At 48.5% G+C, this 20,864-nt stretch overlaps 1 protein-coding gene across 1 annotated transcript; it reads right to left on the bottom strand.

The window, feature by feature from the left end:
* Nucleotides 1-4,346: 4,346 nt before the first annotated feature.
* Nucleotides 4,347-17,501, bottom strand: CCNL1 (cyclin L1). Its single transcript, XM_051626170.1, has 11 exons — nucleotides 17,139-17,501; nucleotides 16,886-16,960; nucleotides 16,570-16,679; nucleotides 10,340-10,460; nucleotides 9,870-9,934; nucleotides 8,475-8,574; nucleotides 8,238-8,342; nucleotides 7,828-7,969; nucleotides 6,285-6,396; nucleotides 6,060-6,158; nucleotides 4,347-5,149 (listed from the first exon to the last, which is right to left on the bottom strand). The coding sequence occupies exons 1-11, from the start codon at nucleotides 17,400-17,402 to the stop codon at nucleotides 4,801-4,803; spliced, it is 1,542 nt and encodes a 513-aa protein (XP_051482130.1). The 5' UTR covers nucleotides 17,403-17,501; the 3' UTR covers nucleotides 4,347-4,800.
* Between the last annotated feature and the right edge of the window lie 3,363 nt (nucleotides 17,502-20,864).

Genomic DNA, 20,864 nt, shown 5'->3' with positions numbered 1-20,864 from the left:
TATTATTATTATTATTATTATTTCTTTATTTATTATTTTTTAGACCTTCTGCTGGGCTGTGGCCAGGCAGGGGCTGGGAATGGAAAGCTGTCTGCCTTACAGAGTGTTTTTTTCCTAGGAGGGATGTGCCCTGCTGTGGCAGCAGCCGTGCTCGGTGCTGCAGACCCCGGGGGGCAGCACCAGGCTGGGCTCCTGCCCCAGGGAGCTGTGCTTTGGAGGGGAGGGCAACAAGGGGCACAGGCAGGAGAGCCGGGAATTCAGCAGCTTGAGGCTGATGTGAAATGATGGGTTTCACCAACATCTCTGGGCAGGAGCAGTGGCTGGGGAAGGATTTCCTGGCAAAGGGAGCCTTGCTGTGGTTGCTGACAGCAGCGCCCCAGGCTCGCTCTGCTGCACCCACGGGCACCCACCTGCGGGTCCGGGCCGTGGCTGAAGCCCTCCTGAGCTGTTGTTGGCACAACTTCCATCACCAGTATTCTCAGACTGCTCACCATATTTTTCTTCCCAAGCCTCCGAGGCTTTCGGTCCCCGTACATCCTTCTCATGTCTGCAGCACAGCTGGAAGTGAAGGACAGTCACCGGGGGCTGAATTCACTCCACACGTTCGCATAATTTTGTGGAAACGTTAGTCACAACGTTTGAACAAAATCCTTTTTCTGAGGAAAAGCAATTCTAAGGGGGAAGCCAACCCAGCCAAACCCTGTGCTGGGGGAGAACTGGTTGGCTGGAGTATTACCCACCTGTTCCTTGGAGTCTCTCTAAGGGTCTCCAGATCTTCAAGGTTCCATGGCAGCACCTTATTTCCAGCCCAGGATTTCCAGCAGCAGCTGGAGTGTCAGGTGATGCAGGAACACTCCCTGGGAAACCACCCCTCCTTGCAGCACACTCTGGGGGGCAGGTGCTGTGGGTGCCAAGCTTGGTCCCAGATGCTGGCAGGTGCCACCACCCCTCAGCTCCTACCTGCCAAGCTCCTCCTCACACCCTGATTTACTTACCAACAGACCTCCCATGGTCTCCTTTCACTCGGGGCTGCAGATCAGACTGGGCAGCTCGAGGCTTTTGCAGCCACTCGCTCTTAGACCAAGTTCTTCTGGGACATGTCCAAGCCACGGGGCTGTGGCTTGGGGTGGAGTGTGGCTCCTGTCCCTGCTTTGCTCCAGCTGCCATCTGCCACCTCAGCAGGACAGCGTCCGCTCTCTTGGCATTAAGCATTTTCCTGTAGCCATCTGAGTTTGATGGAGCAGCCTGAGCCACCTTCCTGCAGTGCTGGCAGCTGCAGCCTGTGCCTGGGAGAGCCATGGATGGAAATACTGGAATGATGGAGAGAAAGGACCGAAATACCTCCCATTGCACTTCACCTGCACACTCCATCACTGGGTTCTCTGCTGTCCCAGTACTTCCACCAGTGCTGGTGAGAGAACAAGCACGGTCAACCAAGCATAATGGGGCAGAGGGTAAGGAGTGCTGTGCTGTGGGGCAGGAAAGCCACTGTGGTCCCACGGGCTACAGCTAGCACTGGTGCTGGGGTGGGGCACTGTTTTCCTGTTAAACATCCACCCCTCAGAGTGGAAATGCTTTTAACATGGTGTCACAGCCTGCTGAGTGGAACAAAGCCCGTGCAGAAAGAACTGTGCTCACACCCCCATCTTGCTTCTCAAGCACCTCCAGCTGTTATTCTCTCTGCCTGGCACAGCAGCCCGTGTCCATAGGGAAGGCAGAGCTCCGGGCAGCAGCTGGGGTGAGGCACTGCTACATTTGGCTGTCAGTGGTGGGTCCACCAAAGCCACCACATCCTTCAGAGGTTAAGTTTCAGCTGACGAAGCGTTCCCGTAAGTGACCCAAGTACATGGAAGACATCAAAGAGTTTAAAAATACCAGGCATTACAGAAAAATACTTCTCAACTACTGAGATTTGTCAGTGTAGCCTCAAGTGACTCCTGCAGGTCAATACAGACTCTTAAAGGTCAAACAGTGCTCTCAAATGATTGGTTTGTGTGATTTAGTTTAATGAACACGTAAGGACACTTCAAAGTCTTGGGAGAGACAGATGAGATCTAGTTGTAAAAATAATGCACCTCCCTTAGAACAGGCTTTGGCTGGTGCCTCCTGGCACTGCTGATGGTTACAGTCCTGGCATCTGACACAGGAGCCAGGCCCTGATGTCATCCCTCTCCTGGCTTGTCACTTGATTCCTCAGTTAGTCCCATCACCTCCCATCATAGCCTGTCACCTCCACACCACAGCTGTGAGCAAGCTGGGGTGTTCCTTTTGTCACTGCTTCTGTCCCCCCCCAGCCAATGGCACAGCAAGTCTGCAGGAGCAGTTTTCCTCCCATCTAACCAAGCCAAGGAGACCCAGGAACTCCCAGCATGGCCATGGGTAAGGCAAGGGAGGGGGAGGTCCTGTCCAGGTGTGGCCAAGCAGGAGCTGGGACGGTCAGACCTGGAGTACTGCTGTGTGTGCAGCTAGCTCCTGGGACAGCCTGGTCACAGCTGGAACTGAACCATCAGGTGGTGAAGTGCTCAACTGTTCCTTGCCCAGAAGTTTGCTTCTTGACAAGTCCTCCAGGCAACAGGATACAAGCAGGGCCACAGCATTCATGACCACTTTCAGACTGCTCCACCTGCTCTCTCAGGACCACAGATCCTGCCTGAAGGCACCTGGCCATGGAAACACACACCCTTCTCCCTGGTTTGTCCTTCTCACTGCCCAGATGCCCAGGACAAGCTTTCTGTACAGCGCTGACCCCATGTATCTGGCCTACCAGAAAGATCCTCTTCTTTTGTTCAGCAACCCTTTTTTTCTGTGGCCCATCATCAGCAAGGACCTCGCGTGGGTAAGGCCACCATCCACAGAGCTGGCTGAAGACACCTCCTTTCCCCAGGGAAGAACAAACAAGGAGTTTCTTGCTAGCTGGCTGCAAGCTCACAGCAAGCTGCAGCAGATGGTGTCTAGACGTTCAGCATCACCAGATGTTCCAGCTATACACGGAGTTCACCTCTTGCTCTGCAGCTCCAGAGTGAGGGGCACTGCAGGCACAGAAGGGTAATTAGTGCTTAGGCACAAACACGGAACCTGAGCCTCCAATACTCAAATCCTGATGTTCAGTAGAGCTGGAGCCAATTGTGCTGCTGCAATAAGGCTGGGATTTTATCCCTGCCATGGACTACCTGAATACTTGTATTCAGGGAAAAAAATTACCTGCATTTCCATAGCATTACATCATTTTTCCCAAAAGCAACGTGGAACACAGTTACTGCAGATCTAAAAGCCACACAGAGGCAAGCAGGAAACAGAGAAAAGCATTTAAGTTTCCCCTTTAGAAAAACCCACAATAGATACACTCACTTTTTGTGCTTCTAGAGAAGCGGCGCAGCCAGGGCCTGGCAGGATTCCTGCTGAGCAGCTGCTTATGACAACACACCAGTTCCAGAGAAGCTTTTGCTCAACCACATGTTCTTCTGTTCCCTTTTGAGCTCTGCAGAGCTGGTGGTCAGAGCCTGGTACAGGCTCCTGCAGCTGCTCAGAGCCCCAGACCCGTTTCGGTCCCTTCCCAGCTTGCCTGGCCACGCTGTAGGTGGACACTGTCAAGGGAGTCACTGTGTGAGCAGCATTCTGGGACAGCACGGATCTCTTCAGGCTGTGTTAGCAGTCTTCATACCACAGGGACTCCAGATGAGCATCCAAGCTCACCAAGGACAGCCAGAACCTTTAGGCTTAAGATTTTGTTACTCCCTGAGAACAAAGAAAGAATCCAACCCAATTCGTCCACCTTGGCTTCATCCCTCCTCTACCTGCAACTCCACCCACAGCTGCTCACGCCAGGTCAGTGTTGGGCTGCACAGCTCCAGCAGCTGGACACCAAGAAATCCCCCAGCACAGGGGGAGCTTCTGGCAGCAAACTGCTCTGCCTGTCCCCCTGCAGGACACACCGGGAAGCAGAGGAGGTTCCACAAGCCCCATCAGCTTGACCCTTCAGCAGCTCTGCTGCCTCATCCCTGGCTATGCAAGCATTACCCTGGCACTAGTGCCCTTCCCTCTCCTGCCACCAGCAACAAAAGAAGGGAAAGAACTCCAAAACTTGATCCTTCATTGACTTCTGTCTGAAGCAGCTGCAGGAGATGGGCAGGGAAGAAATCCTCATCCTCCCATGGGACAACTGACAGGAAAGCTGGGTCTCGAGCAGCCCCTCTGTGGCTTGGGGACTGCAGCACTTTCACAGCCTCTTCCCCTCACCCCCCATCAGCTGCTCTCCCACCAATGGCAGAGTTAATTTGCAATGGTCAAAGTGATGCAATAAAGAAAATTAAGTTTAGTTTCAATATATCTGACATCCACAGGCAGTAAAAAAAAAAAAAGCTTTATATTTTATTTCTTGTAAAAATCTTTTAACACATGCAGACTAAAACCAGTGTAAGAAAGTATCCACCATTGTTTAAACAAATAACTATACTTAAATATAAGTGTCTGCAATTGACTTGTATAAAAATAAGGTACATTTTGCTTTTTTACAGAAATCCATTCTCCAGTTCTCATATCAATAAACAATACACAACTCTAGTAGGTACAACTTCACCTGATCCTTGTTTCCCACCGATTCGATACTGCTCAGGTATGATGTGCAAAAGTCGGTAACGGTTTCTTGCCCGAAAGAGAAAACAACAACAAAAGAGAAAAAAAACCCAAACAAAAAAACCTTCTACGCATTTTAGAAAATCAGGTATTGGGTTTAAGTTACTCAGATTCTATGGGGTTCCTTTGTTCAGAAGAGTCCGTCGGTGCAGCGAGGGGCTGGGGCGCTCAGCGGCGGTGCCGGCTGTGCCCCGAGCGGCCGCCCCCGTGGTGCTTGCCCTTGTGCGCCCGCTCGAAGGAGCGCGACCGCTCGCGCCTGTCCCTGTGGTGTCCCCGCTCGTGCCTGTGCTTCTTGGCAGCCTCGGAATGATCCCTGGATTTGCTCTGTGAACGTGAGCGGGATTTTTTCCGCTTGTGGCCGTGTCTGTTGGTGCCCTTCAGCTCCTCCCTGCCGTGCTTGGCCTTCAGGTGTGGCGAGCCGTGGTTGTGGTGCCGGCGGGGGCTGCCGCTGTGGCTGCGGGACCTGCTCCTCGACCTCGAGCTGTAGGTCCCAGACAGGCTCCGCCTATTATTGTAGCTTACAGAGAAGTGTTCCAAGTTAGAAATGCCTAGGAACTTGCCCATGACTGGAAGAAACCAGACTGCTTCTCCCAGAGGGACAACTGACGGATGATAGCGACTGTCCCAGAACACTCCTGAGCTCCTTTGAGACCCAAAAGCCCAGCCCAAACCCAACCCCAGCAGGCAGCACCTTTCTTCATTGTTCGACCTTGTCAAGAATCCTCAACATCAGGCTGCAAATTGGTTACTGCCCTTTTCCCCCAGTGATCTGAGGGAACACTTCACCGAGACCCACGTTGGCAGCCCCCAACTTAAGAGGTCACGCTGAAGATTCATTCAAAACTATGTATCTAATGCCAGCAGCTGTCACTGCACCACCCTGCACAGCTGCCCCTTCCCCAGGCAGAGCACTGAGGAGCCAGACAGCCCATGATGCATCCCCAACTGAAGACACATCCTCCCATGTGTTGGGTACAACACTGCAACACGGAACTGGCTCCTGAGGCCCTTCTCACCACTTCAAAGGGGACTGAGGTCTGTGAGACTGCTCTCATTTGTGCTGGATTCCTTGTGGAGGGTAAGACTGCCTTAGACACCATCAGAGACTCTTTGTGTACATCTGCAGCTAAGGATGGGCTGAAGCAGCCATTTTACAGCAAAGCTTCCATAGCCTGAACTATCAGTGGCCACAGAACCAGTTCATGTCAAGAACTGAGAGCCTAAAGCCAGGCCCAAGACTCTCCACCTCTCCTGGCCAGCAGGTAGATGCTTGTTGCTAAGCACCTACAAGCTACCCTACTTCTAAGAAGTGAAAAGCACTGCTGAAATATCCCAGGGAACTAATTATGACAAAAAAGAAAACCTCCCTGAAAAACCATGCCCCTTTCCCACCACCCCCCCCAGCCAACCAAAGAGCCCCTACTTACTGCCTCCTGGGGCTGTGGGACCGGGACCGGGACTTTGTCCTTGACCTGGATCGACTGGCACTTCTACTGCTTCTGCTTCTCTTGCTTTCCTTCCTCAGGCTTGTGGGGAAAGAAAAAAAATAGGGTTACACTTCTGAGATATCTGTTACTTCTAAAGTAGCTCATGGTGCTTCAGTTAAGAATCCATTTTTGTGGAAGTCTTCACCAGAAGAGGTCTTTACCTACCCGTTGTAAGGGCTCTTGGCAGCTTGCTGCCTCTCTTCTGGCTCTTTTTTAACTGTTTTGGCATTCAGGGACACTGGAGACTTCTCTTCAGGTTTTACTTCTCTCGGGGAAGCTAAGAATTAAATTGAAATTCAAGATTAGGTATTTTATTCATAAGACTTTGTCATAAACGTGTTGTATCCTTTCTACACCTCTTACCAGTATCTGCACAGCATGCAGATAAGAACTCAATACCTGCTGTTTCATGCCATCTTGCCATTTATAGCACACTCCTAAAGCATGGGAGTGAGATGCCTGTTGGGAGACGTATTGTACTTTAAAGCCAACTGCTGGTGGGGGGGAGAAGAACACTGTGACCTTCAAGCCAAGCAGCCAGGCTCGTTTGAGATCATCTCCTCCACCCAGGACCCAAGTGGTACAAAATAAAAGCTGTCCTTATGGTCCACTAATAGAGAAATTGTTATCTTGACAGTTAATTTCTAGGAAGAACTCATAACAGCTAAATTACAGATTTCATATTTGTATCAGTGGTACAAATATAATGAACAACAAACACTTATTTACTTCAGAAGTCTCTGCAGACAGCTGATACAGCCCAGAGATGGGTTCACCTTCTCATGGCAGAGCTACCATGCAGGAGGTCTGATCCATTTCTGCCTGGCCTGCTAACAGCCAAGTGCTGCACTGTGACTTACGCCAGCTTAAAAGCCTCTGGAAACCCAAATGTATTGTTCTTAGGGAGAGAAAACTGCTACAAACACTGCTTTCTCCAAATATCTTCCCGAGTTTCTGAAGAGACTATGCAACAAACAAGAGCCTATTGCTTCTGCTTTACCCACAATCACTGCAGCAATGCTCGTGACAGCCGTTTTACATGTTGTTGGTAGCTTACAGCTCCATGGCAGCACCAAGAGGTAAAAGCACCAACACAAAAATGTCTGTTCTTTGTATCACTGCAGCTCAGACATTTACTGGCTGATTCAAGATACACATGATACCAATTTATTCCCTCTGATGCCAAGACAGAACTGTGACCTTCCCTTCTTTGCTGCCTGACCACAAGCTGTCTTCCTTCACCACCCCTGAACAGTTGGTTAAGTACATGTAAAAAAGCAGAGAAAGGCATTTCCAGAGACAGCTGCTGCACAGGGAACCCTGAAGGCTCCTGCCACAGCCCCACCCCAGCAGGTTACACCCAGATTTCTCCACCCACACCAAGACGGAGCACCCTCTGGGGCAGACATCTCAGTACCATCATCTCAGGGGTACATGTCACTAATACACCACTCTGGACCTGTGGAAGTATGGAGTAAGGCATCCTGTTTCCTCTAATCTGCCACTTCATAACACTGAAACTGGTTTAACATGTGTGTTTAAACAAAGTATTTGCCTCGCTTCTTATTTCTGTGAGAAAGCCTGACTTGTTTAACAGCTCAAGAAGCAAACCTACTTTTTTTTTTTTTTTTTTAACACCTTGGGACATGGTTTTAGGAGACTTACCAAACAGTATTATGCAAGTTTCTGCTCAGAAAAACAAACTTACATGGTTTGGATGCAGGAGAAAAGCCACCTAGTGTTGAGAGTGCTGGAGTTCCATCTGGATTTAAACCTTTTGCCTTCAGTTTAGCTTCCTGTAGTGCCATTTTCCTCTTCTCTACTTCTTTATCCAGGAATTCGTAATTGGGCTGTAAAGTAACAATGTGGTAAGAAGCTGAATTAACGCAATTCGTATTTTCATCTCATTTCTGAAGAATACTTAATTATCTTTCAATCATCTGTCCAGTACTGCGACTAACTTCTGGAATCTGTTTTCACACTCCCCTTAGAGGAACAGGCACACAGCAGAGCCTTCCCGATTGACAGATCTGCATGCAGGTGTTCCCAAACACACTTCTGACACACAGGAGACAGCTCAAGCTGCACTGAATAGCAAAAACAAACCCTCAAACACACCTTCTTTCTGGTATAGAGCTTGAGAGTTGTCAAACATATCTCCTGAATCTCCTCTTCCGTGCTGCCAAAGAGCAAGAACCAGTGAGGACGGGTAGGTAGCGGGATCTGAAAATAAACCCACCAAAAGCTTAACAAGAGAAACCACCGAGCAGGCTTTTGAATATTTTCACTCGTTTTCCCAAAACCAAATGACTAGCAAGAGAAGGCAATGCTAACTAAAGACAGACAAACACTCACCTGCAGAGCTCTAGCAGCGAGATAAATGCAAGCACATGCTATGGTCTCTGGCTGAAAGCGAACAAAGACGTTTGTCCGGAGGCTGTCATTCATGTAATTCCTAAATGAAAAAAATTAGGAAAGGTTGGCTCTCCAGGTTACAACTTTTTATTTAGAGGATAACAATACTGGAGACTCAATTGACTTTATTATTTTTTCTGTTATTATATGAAACATTAGGTTTCTTTCAAAAGTGGATGTTTACATTTGTGACTTCTGTCACAAGGCTGCACCACTGCCACTGTGTAACAGTTCGGAATGGCTACTTTCTAGTAGGAACGTCAGTTATCCAGTGAAGTGTCCACTGAGTTAACAATCTAACAAGTACTTTTCATCTGTCCAGTTGTTTGCTTTAAACACCAATGGTTTTGCATTTAAACATCAATACACTTAAACGCAAGCATCAAAGCATGGTATAGTTTTAACCTACCATTTTGCAGAGGCCAGATGCAACCTATCAAGTTCATGAGACATTGCATTTAAATCCTATGTGTGCCTTGAGTCACATCAGCTTCATCCAGAGAGAAGCCTCCAATTTGCTGCTCATTGAGTGTTGGAAAAAGACCTGCAAGTTAGTAACGGGTCTCCCACTCCACCTAAGCTACTCATGTCCCGCTGCAGTGGCACTGCCAAGCAATACATGCCTAGAGGTATGATTAAACAGCAGAGACCTCCATCCATTTCTAAGTTACTGAGCTACAGGAAAGAAACCAACAGCAGTCAGGAAGTATTGACTCTACAGAAAACCATGGCCAGTACGGCTTCTAAGTGAACATGCTGCATGCACTGTCATTCTTTAAACTCAAGTTTAGCCAAATGCTCAATGAACTAAGTAAACATGGGCAAAAAGTCTACCCCGTGTGTCCTTTCAATACACTACAGTATACAGTAGCTAGGCAACAAAGACATTTAGAAACATTTTAACAGTTACTTCTAAAAGCAAATATACAAATCCTTTGACACCCAGACAGAACTAGAAGATGCTGCCCGATGGATATGGACCACTTCAGTGAATCTCGGATGAGAGCTTGCACTGGGTTGGCTGGAGAGAAGGGCAGCCAAACCGGCCATCCCCAGGTCATGGGCTGAGGTGCAGAGGGCAGAGCTCTATGACTTACCATCATGGACTACCCTTTAATTAAAGAGTAGAAAAAAGAACAAAGTTAAATTGAGTTCTCCATTACTATACTGGAATCAAGCCATGAAAATAGTAAGCAGAAACAAGCACTACAAGATTTTTAAAGCATGTATTTGTGTAATAACTTACATCTCATTGCTTTGTATATGGATCGTCAGGCTTGTTATTTCTGCTACTATTTTCCTGGCTAGGAAAATAATGGAAAAATAGCAACTTACCAGGCTGTCTGAACCAGGGTTTGGTTACGTTCGCATTCTAAGACTTGTAAATACATAACAATGATCTGAGGAAAAAAGGAGAAAAAAAAAAAAGACTGTTTTAACACGTAAAGCAACAGGGAGGAACTAACTATGTATAACCAAGCAGTGTGGCAAAACAATGCTCCCTCCTCCTTTCCCAAGCATATGCTGTAAGCCCATGTCATCCCATCCCCTCCAGACAATTCTTTATCTACTACTTTTCTATTATTTTCAAAACCAGCCACCTTTAACATTTCCAAGAAAGCAATTTCTCCCAAAGTCAGTATGACTGTGTGCCTGAGAACTCTGGCAAAAGCATTCATCATGGCTACTAAAGAATAAAGAGAGGAAATCAGGTCATTTTACACCTGTGTTTCTTGTTCCACAGCTCACAGCAGGGTCATCAAGGGAGAATAACAGACATAGTTAGACTGTTTTCGGTAACTCACCTTATGTGGATGCTTGACATGAACACAAAATCCCAACTCCTTCAGTACCCTCCTTTCTGCTTTTATTACTTGATTTTTGGTGTTTATGTAGTTCTGATCAAGTATCAGGGGGCTTGGAGTCCTATAGTTTGCAAGAAATAAAATCAAAACTGTTTTGCATATCCAAAAATAGCAGCATCTCTGTTTTCCCTTCCAACCAACTAATGGCAACAGAAACCGGTTTTCAACTCCTGCAAGCAAGTTTAAGCATTAATCTTGTGCTGTCCAAGTTTAGATAAACTAGTTTAGTTTCTGCTTTTGACTAGCTAAAGATTAGATGGCCAAGATAAAAAAAAAAATAATCTTTAGCTACTGTGTATGCAAACTACAGTGGTCCAGCTGCTGGAACAAAAATCAACTTCACATTGAAGATCTTAAAGAACTCCTTGGCAGAGGTGAGGGAAGGAGGGTGATCCTACCTTTCCTAGGTAGGGCCTCAAAGCAGAGGTAAGCTAGAACATTTGTAAACTGCTACTGAAGCAGCAAGCTCGTGCTTTATAAATTGTGGTTTCTTAAGCACTGGAAGACAAGATCACTCAGATCTTCAGAGAACAAGACAGTCCTGCTACCATGGTACAGAAGCCCAGTAAAAATGGTGGCAGATCTACCTGCGATTCTGAACGCAGCACCGAACTCAGTGGGCACCCTGTCACTTCTGTTATTTACATTTGCAAAACGAGACTTCATTTCACAAAGATTCCCAAAATCAACGCCTGAACTACCCAAAACATCTTCAAAAATTTAACTAAAGTAACTTGCTGCATGCTTTATGCACTCCATTTTGTAGTATCTTCATTGTCCATGCTTAGTGTTGACTTTTCGAAACTACTCACTTTGTATGTTTTAATTCACTTCCTCCTAAAAACAGACCAGCTTTTTCCCCTGCGTGTAACAAGCCTCACATATTCCACAAGCTTTCCAACGCAGAGAGATGGTTTTGCAACTAGTTACACTCTAATAAAGCACACTGTTCACACCCCAAGCACTGGTGACAAATTTTACATTACCTTCAAAAAGTAATGCAAAGTGGATTCAAAACGAGGCTTGTGTTTTATCAGACAGTTTTCCACTACTAACTTCTCTTTTTGTTCCATATGAGTTCCACATATGAATCACACTTCTCTTACCCGACAGGGCAGAGTAGAAAAATTCTCAGAAAACCCAGGTTCTGACCCCAGGAAGAAAGGGTAAATTTAATTACAAGGCGAGCTGAAGGGCTTCCCAACTTCAATAATCCACAGCTTATGCCAAGAACTCTGAAGTCATCTGGAAGGATGCTTATTACCACTGGTCAAAGGATACAACAAGCCACCCACTTCACTAATGAAAGCAGTATGTTCTATGACCATGCACTTAAAAGCTTAAGCTCCCCCTACTCTTCCCAAAAGGCTGAGAAACAGCTCCCAGAAGGTGTGAAATGAACTCCTGCAGCTTCCTGCTGCCAGGAAGGACACACAACTCAAGTACAAGCCCTACTACTTCTGTCTCCTAAAAAAAACAAAACAAAAGGCAACGTTTTCTATGTTGCATAAAGGTAACTCCTCTAGTTAAGATTTACTCTTGCTCATCAGGACAAGGTTGCAAAGTTTGTGATTTCAGCTACTCTAAATATAACCCAGTTAGATTATGCTGGGGATTCTTCCATCAGTGAAGTAGAAAAATTTTTAAAACTTCTTTAAGGTAACTACTTCAATAGAGGCTCCAATTTTATCTGAATACTTAAAACACTACAGAGGCTGAACACAGTTCCCTGGAGTGGGAGACTCGAACCAGGCTGAAGTTAATTAAATCAGTGAAACCAGTTCACTTGCCATTGGTTTCAACAAACTACACTGGGTTTTACAATAACATTTCTTCCAATATTGCTTTACACAACTTAATCTAGAGACCACTGGCATTCACAGGATCTGCAAGGTACCAGAGTGAGTTCATGTGTCCAGGCTCAGCTTATCTTGTTAGCAGAACACTTCAACAGAGGTGATAAATCCTCTAATGTATGGAAGAGTTAAGGCAGCTATGAATTCCAATTTTAAAACCAAAACTCAACAGTGGGACAACATGACTGCATGGGATCATCCAACAGCCTGCCTCAGGATTACTATCTTCCACATGGCTTTGCATTCTCAGAAAGCCATGCAAGACAATCAGTATTACAAAAACACAGTAAGGTAGCCAGAAGGGCTTCAGGAAACTGTGAGCCTTGTGGCATTTTAAATTTTCACTGTCCTTCTTGAGGGCCACAGGATCTGCACAATCAGCTCATTGTGGCCGGAGGTGTCCCACACCGAGGCCATAGCAGACTCAAAATTAAGACACTGCAAAGTGTGCTTTACTCTTGTTATCCCACATTACTCTGGTCACTTAGGACACACAAGTTCTAGAGATCTACAGATTTAAGGGAGCCACAAAAACCACCAGTTTATCCAGACAGTATTTCCAGAAACAAAGACAAATGCAGCCTTTATCCACTTATGCAAAAATAAAAACCTGAAGAAGACTTCACCACACTGTATTACTGGCAGAAGTCAGATTCCCCACTGTAGTCAAGTTTTACCAGTTTAATACTTTTACCATAACTACAAAGTGTTGGTATGCATAATTATTTACAAGTTGGAAACTTCAGAGACTTCCCTTTGGAAAACTTCTTAACATTCCCACTGAGAAAATAAAAACCACAATTTTGCTGCTACATTTACTGCACTTAGTTCTCAGTCCAAGAAGTAATTATTTTAGGTCCAATTAGAAAAATAACTTACAAGCTTTTATATAAAACATAAGCTTCAAGCCCTATATAGCCAAGGAATATTAGAAGTTACTACTTTGAAGCTGTTGTAACAGATCAGCACTAGAGCTCCAAGCAAGAGTTTAAGAATATGGAGCACACAGGGCCCATTCTGCTAAGTTGGCCCCACATTTAATTCACAAAACTTCATCAGGATTTCAAGGTTGTGTAAGAACCTCAAAGATTAACACAAGCTGTAATGTGTCTGTAACAATCAATAAATTACATTTTTAAATTCCTCTGACAAATGGAACTCAAGTTTTCGACACAGCTACAGCTCCATCTGATGTAGTATTAAAATGTCACAACTTTGGAATGTACTCTGGAGGTAAAGTGCCCTGCAGGACTTTTGTTGACAATGCAAAAAGCACTTCCAGTAAGTACAGTGTAACATCAGCATCTCATTTCAAAGACCAGATCTTTCTTACTTCAGGCAACACAAGAGAGCAAGTTCTGTATTTCTCTCCAACATAGTAAATACAAGCACTGTGGGTTTGCAGAACAGTCATAACACTAAGTCAAGTGTGTTATTAATACAGGCCACTTCCAACACAACTGCATGAACCTGTTTGCTGCAACAGAAGAACAGCTGACTGAGCATCTCAAACCAACATTCGTGAGGTTACATCATGACAGGAGTCATATTTGGTTCCAGTCTCATAAGGACTTTCTGCAGCTTTCAGACACATTTAAGATAAAGTCAACTTCAAACTACATTCTACATGTTAAACAACAGTTGCACTTCACTTGGAACACGTTTTGGGACACAATTTTTAAAGCAGCAGTATTTTCATGGTACGAGCTTTTCTCCATGCACACAAACATTTTTACATGCAGTACTACATGACATGTGCTCGTGAAAGATCCAGAAGGAAATATGTTTGTCCAAAACACTTTGTCTTACTTCTCAGTATTAGAATTACCACCTAGCAGTAACTCAGTTGACTACAGGTCTTACAGAGAGAAAATTCCAATGCAATTCCCAGTTCTGCAAACACGTACATGTAAGGGACTGCTTACACAATGATTTGTATTGAGAGCTTTACAAATGCAAGGCTTCCCAATCCTCAGTAAGGCACATTTGTTTTACTGTGAATTTAAACTGTAATTATACAGAGCCAGAAAGTGGAACTAGGAACCCAAAACTGCTGAAGGAAGAAAGCAGGCCTACTCAAACTTCATGTGCAGGTTAAGAGCTTCAGTTAACAGAAATGCTAGACTAGAGGCAAAAAAGAAAGTACAGTGGCCTGACTGATGGTTTCAATTCTGGGTTGTGTGTGAGAAACTAACTACGGCCTAAGTGTTAGCTTCCAATTAAAAAAAAAGATTAAGCTAGTATTCTAAAAACCTGGACAGCAAAGAAAAAAGCTTATAACAAGATACAGGAGTTCTTCCAAATGGTTCACCAGCGGCCAACCTGTTAGTCCCCCGATTCCAGTGACCTATTCTCAGAGCACTGGCTTCTCCTTGGGGATTTTCGATACTTCACTCACTGTTGCCATGACGACAGCTTCATCTTTATGTACCACTCCACATCACCCAGGCTTTGGTAAATGTAGCTGGTCGCTGTATAGTCGGTTGCAAGGGAAAAAAGAGGTGAAGTTAATAACGTGTACAGGTTATGTAACTGTAATCTTGTAAAAAGTACAGAAAAACGTTTACATCCTGCTTGTTAAAAAAAAAAAAGGCAAGTCTGAATGTCAGACTTCAGTGTTTTTAAGATTAATTTCATGCAGATTCACTCAGAATCTCGGCAACAAGACCCATCTCTCCAGAAAATAATGGGTAGAAGTGCACGGTTTCTCTCGACATGATGCATTTTAGGCACCATGTAACATGCACAAGTGATATTCTGATTTGGAACAGGCTAGCTGGAAAGATTTAAGTTCACAGGTTAAGTTCAGTTTCTCTGCTCCTTTGCACAGCACAAAGAAACAACTAATTTGTATTCTCATTGCAAAGAAAAGCATACAATTAATTAACCTTCACTGCCTGGATCAAGACCAAAACATTACCAACCACTGGACCAGCTTCAACAGCTCAAATAAGCAGACTCTCTTATCACAGCTGTGGTAAGAAACAATACCACTGACTTCACATTCAGCACAACTTCACAGAATTCCCTCAGGGCCATCAGGGGTAAACTTAAAAAAAGCAACACAACAGAAAACCAAAACAAAAGAAGAACAAAGCTAAGTTCCAGAGTGTAACATGGAATCGTTCTTCTTTTACCTAAATCTACCCAGGAAAACATGAGCACAAGGCAAAAAAAGCAGAAGTTTTAGATGCAACGGAAGCGTAACCAGGATAAAGACACCAAGAAATAGCTGGTTTCCCTGAGGGACTTCTACTCTACTTCTCAGACAAGGTGTCACCACACTGAAGTTTAAGTCCTGCCGTAACCTGGTGACACAGAGCAGAGATAAAAATGTGAATTTAAGAACCTAGCTGAAAACAAAATCCTAACTGTGGATTACCTTCCCTTTCCAGCAACCAGCCAGACTCACAGACTACAGCACTGCTGTTTGACAGTTTTAAAGAAATTTTACATTTAATAGCAGCTCAGTAAACTCCTTCCCTTCAACTGTTCATTCCCAGACGCCTGATTAACTTGCTTTACACATGAAAACATACATCACTTTACACACAGAAAAGGCACTCACAACTGAGAGCATCTCTACAGCTCAGCAGACAATTACCCAGATCTGCACACAGATCAGGTAAGCTTACACTCCAACTTTTACTGACACAAGCACACAGTACCATGAAAAACAGGTCCCACTTTTGGCAATTAAAGATGTTTTCAGTTTCCAAGGCTCAGTTACACATTCCATGTTGAAGGGGTGTCCTTAAAGCTGCAAACACTGTAGTCTAAACCATGCCTTTTTCCAGATACTAACAGTGCTTTTTCTAAAAGGTAATACTATCATCACTGGGAAAAAGTTCAGCTTTCATCTTCTGTTCACTGATGCTTTCCTGGCACCATAACTACATCTGGATGGCTACATACGAACAAGAGAAAAGCATTAAAACTACTGAACGTGCCTACAAGTCCAGAGAACATACAGCAACCCATTAATTGCCTACTCATACCTAAAACTACCTTTCAAGAACTACAAGACATCAGAAATCAATTAGCAATAGACCTAAAACTACAACCACGGACCTAAAACTAGCACTGATACTCGAGACTTGCAGCTATATAAATCACGAGAACGGGTCTACCAAGTAAACAAAAGGACCGGTAGAAGTCAGCATTCAACTGCACTGCCTACACAGCAGCCAACGAGCACTCCTCCCTTCTCAATTTTAGGTCGTTGAACTTAGCCTGTAAAAACACTGTGAATTCAAAACTGCAGTGTACGTTAGTGGCAACCAAAGCTTATGTTCACAACGAAGCTAATCTTACCTTTTTGCTCTTAACTGACGCAAATGATGAAACACGTTGATCACATCCCTAATCCGACGAGGTGCCTCTTCGATTTTGGATGCGAGATTGATGCAGGCCATAGCAACAATCTGAAAGGAAGCCCCATTTCCGTAAGGAAACAATTCCCAATCCACGTAAGGCTACAGCTACACAACAAAAACCTCCCCACGAACAAACAAAACCGCGGTCTCCCGAATTCACCCAGCACAGGGTCCAGCGCGTTTCTCCTACCCCCTTCTCCCCTCCCCTCCCCCCCCCCCCCCCGGCCATCGCTGCCCCGCCGCGCCGCGCTCACCTCGAAGCTGTGCTTGACGAAGGACTTGGAGTAGAAGAAGCGATGAAACAGCACCTGCCCCGTCGCCATCGCCACCTAAGAGGCAGAGGGAGGAGAGAGGAGCGGCAGTCAGCGCCCGGGCCCAGCCGCCGCCATTTTGTGTCAGGCGCCAGCTGCCGCCGCCCCCCCGCCCTTCCGCCGCTCCACAATGGCGGCGCCTCCTCCCCCCGCCAGCCCCCCGCTCCCCTTCCTTCCTGCCGGGGCTCTCACCCACCTGCGGCAGGCGGAGAAGGATGCCGGCCGCCTGTATGAGCTCGCAGCCCAGGATGCGCAGGTCGGTCTCGCACTGCAGGTCCAGGCCGTCCTGCATGGAGGGCGTGGGTGACAGGCGCTCCTCGGGGATCAGCGAGTGGTCGATGGTGAGGGACACCTCGGAGTACAGCCGGTCGCCGATGAGGATGCCCGGGGGAGCGGCAGCCGGCGGGGCGGCGGCGGCGGGAGGCGGGTGCGCGGCGGCGGCGGCGGAGGAGGAGGCCATGACGGCGGAGCCGCTCCGCTCCCGCAGCCGGACGCGCGCGGACTAGCGCGGCCCGGCGCCGTGACGCAGCACACCGCGGCGCCGCCGCGCGGCACGCCGGGAAAAAAGAGTCCGCCGGTCCCGCCCCGGGGGCCACGGGTCGGTCCCCGCTGCCCCCGCTGCCCCCGCCTCGGGTGACGCGTCCCCATCTGAAGAACCCCAAAGAAACCCAACCCCCTCCCCCCTACCCCCCAAAAATCGGCAAAATTAAGAAAATAAAAGTGTGGTTGCGGGGCGGTGCTGACAGGGCTGGGCGCACCCGGAGACAAGAGTTTACCTCCCGCTTCATTTCTTGATGAAAATGAGGTTAAAAGCAGCGGTTTCAGGCGTTGTGCATCCATAAAGGGATGCGAGGGGCTGGGGAAGGCAGCATGGCCCTTCCCGTGTCCGTCACGTTGCCCCGTGTTTGTCCCGCCTTCCTGGGGGCTCCTCGGGGTGCAGCCCCCCAGAACGTGTGGCCCAAGGGAGCCGGTTCCCCAGGGCTTTCCCTCCTTCCTTCCTGCTGGCCCAGCAGGATCTAGGCAGGCTGGAGAGCCGGGCGAAGGTGACGCTCATGAAGCTCGGTAAGGACGAGCGCAGAGTCCTGCAGCTGGGGAGAAATAACACCCGGCACCAGATGAGGAGTCGTCCTGCTGGAAAGCAGCTCCGTGGAGAAAGCCCTCGGAGTCCTGGCGGGCAGTTAGTTCTCCATGGGGACAGCAAAGTGCCCCTGTGGCCCAGCAGGCAAACGGAATCCCGGGGTGCGTGACGAAACGCGTGTCCAGCAGGTGGAGGGAGGATCTCCTCCCCCTCTGCTCTGTCCTGGGAAGGCCACACCTGGAATACTGCGTCCAGTTCTGGGCTCCCCAATCCGAGAGAGACAGGGAGCTACTGGAGAGGGTCCAAGGGAGGCTACAAGGATGATGAAGGGGCTGGAACATCCCTCTTGTGAAGAAAGGCTGAGAGACCTGGGGCTGAGAAGGCTGAGCGGGCATCTTATTAATATCTCGAGGTACCTGAGGGGTGGGTGTCGGGAGGCAGGGGCCAGTCCTTCCTGGTGGTGCCAGTAACGGGGCAAGGAACAACGGGCATAAGTGAGAACACTGCAAGTTCCACCTGAACACGAGGAGAAACTTCTTCACGGTGAGGGTGACGGGGCCCTGGGACGGGCTGCCCAGAGGCTGGGGAGTCTGCTCTGGGTGCTTCTGTGTGATCTGCCCCAGGTGTTCCTGCTGCAGGTGGGCTGGACTCCGCAGCTCCCTTCCAACCCCACACGTTCCACCATCTGGCTGCTCACGGCGTGACCAGCAACACAGGATTCGGGGCTGCCTGGGCCACGGCCTACACTGGCTAGCTGGGAGTTTTACTGGCTAGAAACCCCTTTTGAGAGGCTGCCACGTTCCCAGCTGCACCGGGAAGGCCGTACGGTGCCAGCGCGGGTTTCTGAGGAGGACGTGCCCGACACGAGGCGTGTTTCCCGCAGGACAGCACCCGAGCGCCGGGCACGGCCGCGGGCTGCGGGCTGCCCCGTGACAAGCGCTCCTCTTGCAGCCTTCTGCCTGAAGGAGGCGATTCTGGCAAAACGCACCGCTCGCCGACAGCCCCGCAGGGACATGAACACAGCACGGGGGCTTCACGGCGCTCCGAGTTCTTCCCTTGGGAAAAAACGCCCGTCCTGCCGCCCCCGCCCGGGGGCACCGGCTGGGCAGGGAGGGGCTGTTCCCGCCGCTCCCGCCGCCGTGACGCGGTGACCGGGAAACTCCCGCCGCCCGGCTTCTCGGAACGGCCGCTGCGCCGCCCGTGTCCCTCCGCGGGCCCGGCCGGGACTAGCTCCGCGCGGGCGCTGATTGGGCGGCGCGGCAGGGCCCGCGGGCGGTGCCGCCGCCATGTTGCGCGGGGCCCGTCGGGCGCTCCCCCGGGCCCCTCGGGGCGCTCCCCCGGCCGCGGGCCTGAGCCGGCCCTGCAGGCAGGACGGGCTCGGGACGGGCGAGGCGCTGTGCAAATGCGGCTCTCGGCGCTTCCGCGGGGCCCCTCCCGGAGGAGACGAGACGGGCCGGCCGGTGCAGGCCTCGCCTGGAGCAGCGACCGGCTCTCCTCAGGGTTTGTCTGGGCTGTGCCCGTGTGCCCGTGTGCAGCCTGCTGGTTTCTCCCGGCTGGAAGGGCGCGGCTGCAGTGCTGCAGAAGGGCCAGGAAGGAGCCAGAATTTTTTCCCCTATTGGCTGTGGAGGATGAGCAAACGCGAGGGGAGCAGAGGGCTGGCAGGGCATGAGGTTGCCCAGCGCCCACGGAGCAGGGCCAGGGTGCAGCGTGGTCATTACTTGAGCAAAGAGAAATTCACTGCTGCCTGTGCTAGAAGAGGCTAGGATGAAAGCATTTCTGTCGAGATACAAGCCAAAGATTTTTTTTTTTTTTAACTAGGGCCAAAGGTCAGTGCAGAAGGCTGTCCTGCCAGGCTGTCACGGAACAGCCTCCCTGGAGGAGGCTGAGTCCTGATCCCTGTGCTGCTCTTCTTGGAGCCCCCAGCACAGGAGGCAGTGCAGCTGGATGTGGCACCCGGGTCTGTGTCAGGGTTACAGCCGCGGGACAAACATTCCTAAATGTACAGAAGTCTTTTAGAAACACCTCCAGTTCCACCAGGCAGAACGTTTGCTTTTCAGCTTTCCTTCCTGTTTATAGTTTGAGAGCCAATCTGTAGCTATGAGTGAAATAGCATTTTTATAGAACAGAGCATTTAATTGGGTGGTGCTGTACCTGTGGGTTCATGGCTTGGCAGGGATCCTGGTCAGCTGAAAGAGTCAGTGTGCTCATTCTGTTTTCCTTTTGCAAGTTCCCTCCCTTTAGCCACGTACTGAACACTCACCCAGATTCAAAGAAAACAGTTTTACACAGATTAAAAAAAAACCCTACCACCAACCCAGAACATCCCTGGCCTTTGAGAAGCCTCCAACAGTCTGATGTGTGGCATCAACACAGCCAAGAAGGTCCAGTGAGCCCTCAGGGCCAGCACTGAGCATCTCTGGGATGGCAAAAGCAATTTACAGTCGTTGAACGTGCTGAAGATTAAATAAATGGTAATAAAAAGGGGAGCTGGGCAAAAATGAACCTGGTTGGCTCAGTTCTCTAAGCCTCAAATCATTCTGAAGGTGAAAATAGCTCAGTATTTGCAGAGGGCAAACAGTTCTTTTGCAGCAGTTAGGAACATGTGCCCAACGGGCTGGGAGGAGGGAAAACCAGGAGTCTTGTGAGCTGCAGGTGTCACTCACTGCAGTGGAGTTTGCTCACTTCTGGTTTTTCCATGCACACACCCATCATGCGTTAGTTTTAATTTGCTCTGGTTTTCCAGGTCACACTTTGATGTTCTAAAGCTGAGAAGTGCATTTGCTCCCCATAGGTGGCTCAGCCTGCCCCTACCATGTTTACCAATCCTGGATCCTTTTCACATGA

This window comes from Apus apus, chromosome 8 (genome assembly GCF_020740795.1).
Source record: "Apus apus isolate bApuApu2 chromosome 8, bApuApu2.pri.cur, whole genome shotgun sequence".
NCBI classification, from domain to species: domain Eukaryota; kingdom Metazoa; phylum Chordata; class Aves; order Apodiformes; family Apodidae; genus Apus; species Apus apus.
This window is presented reverse-complemented; position numbering and strand designations above follow the sequence as displayed.

What these genes read in the sequence shown, in the direction of transcription:
- CCNL1 (XM_051626170.1), bottom strand. Translation starts at nt 17,402, where the DNA reads ATGGCCTCCTCCTCCGCCGCCGCCGCCGCGCACCCGCCTCCCGCCGCC. An exon ending in ATGTCAAGCATCCACATAAG is followed by an intron (nt 9,935 to 10,339) that starts GTGAGTTACCGA and finishes TTTTTTCCTCAG; the next exon opens with ATCATTGTTATGTATTTACA. An exon ending in TCGCTGCTAGAGCTCTGCAG is followed by an intron (nt 8,343 to 8,474) that starts GTGAGTGTTTGT and finishes GTTTATTTTCAG; the next exon opens with ATCCCGCTACCTACCCGTCC.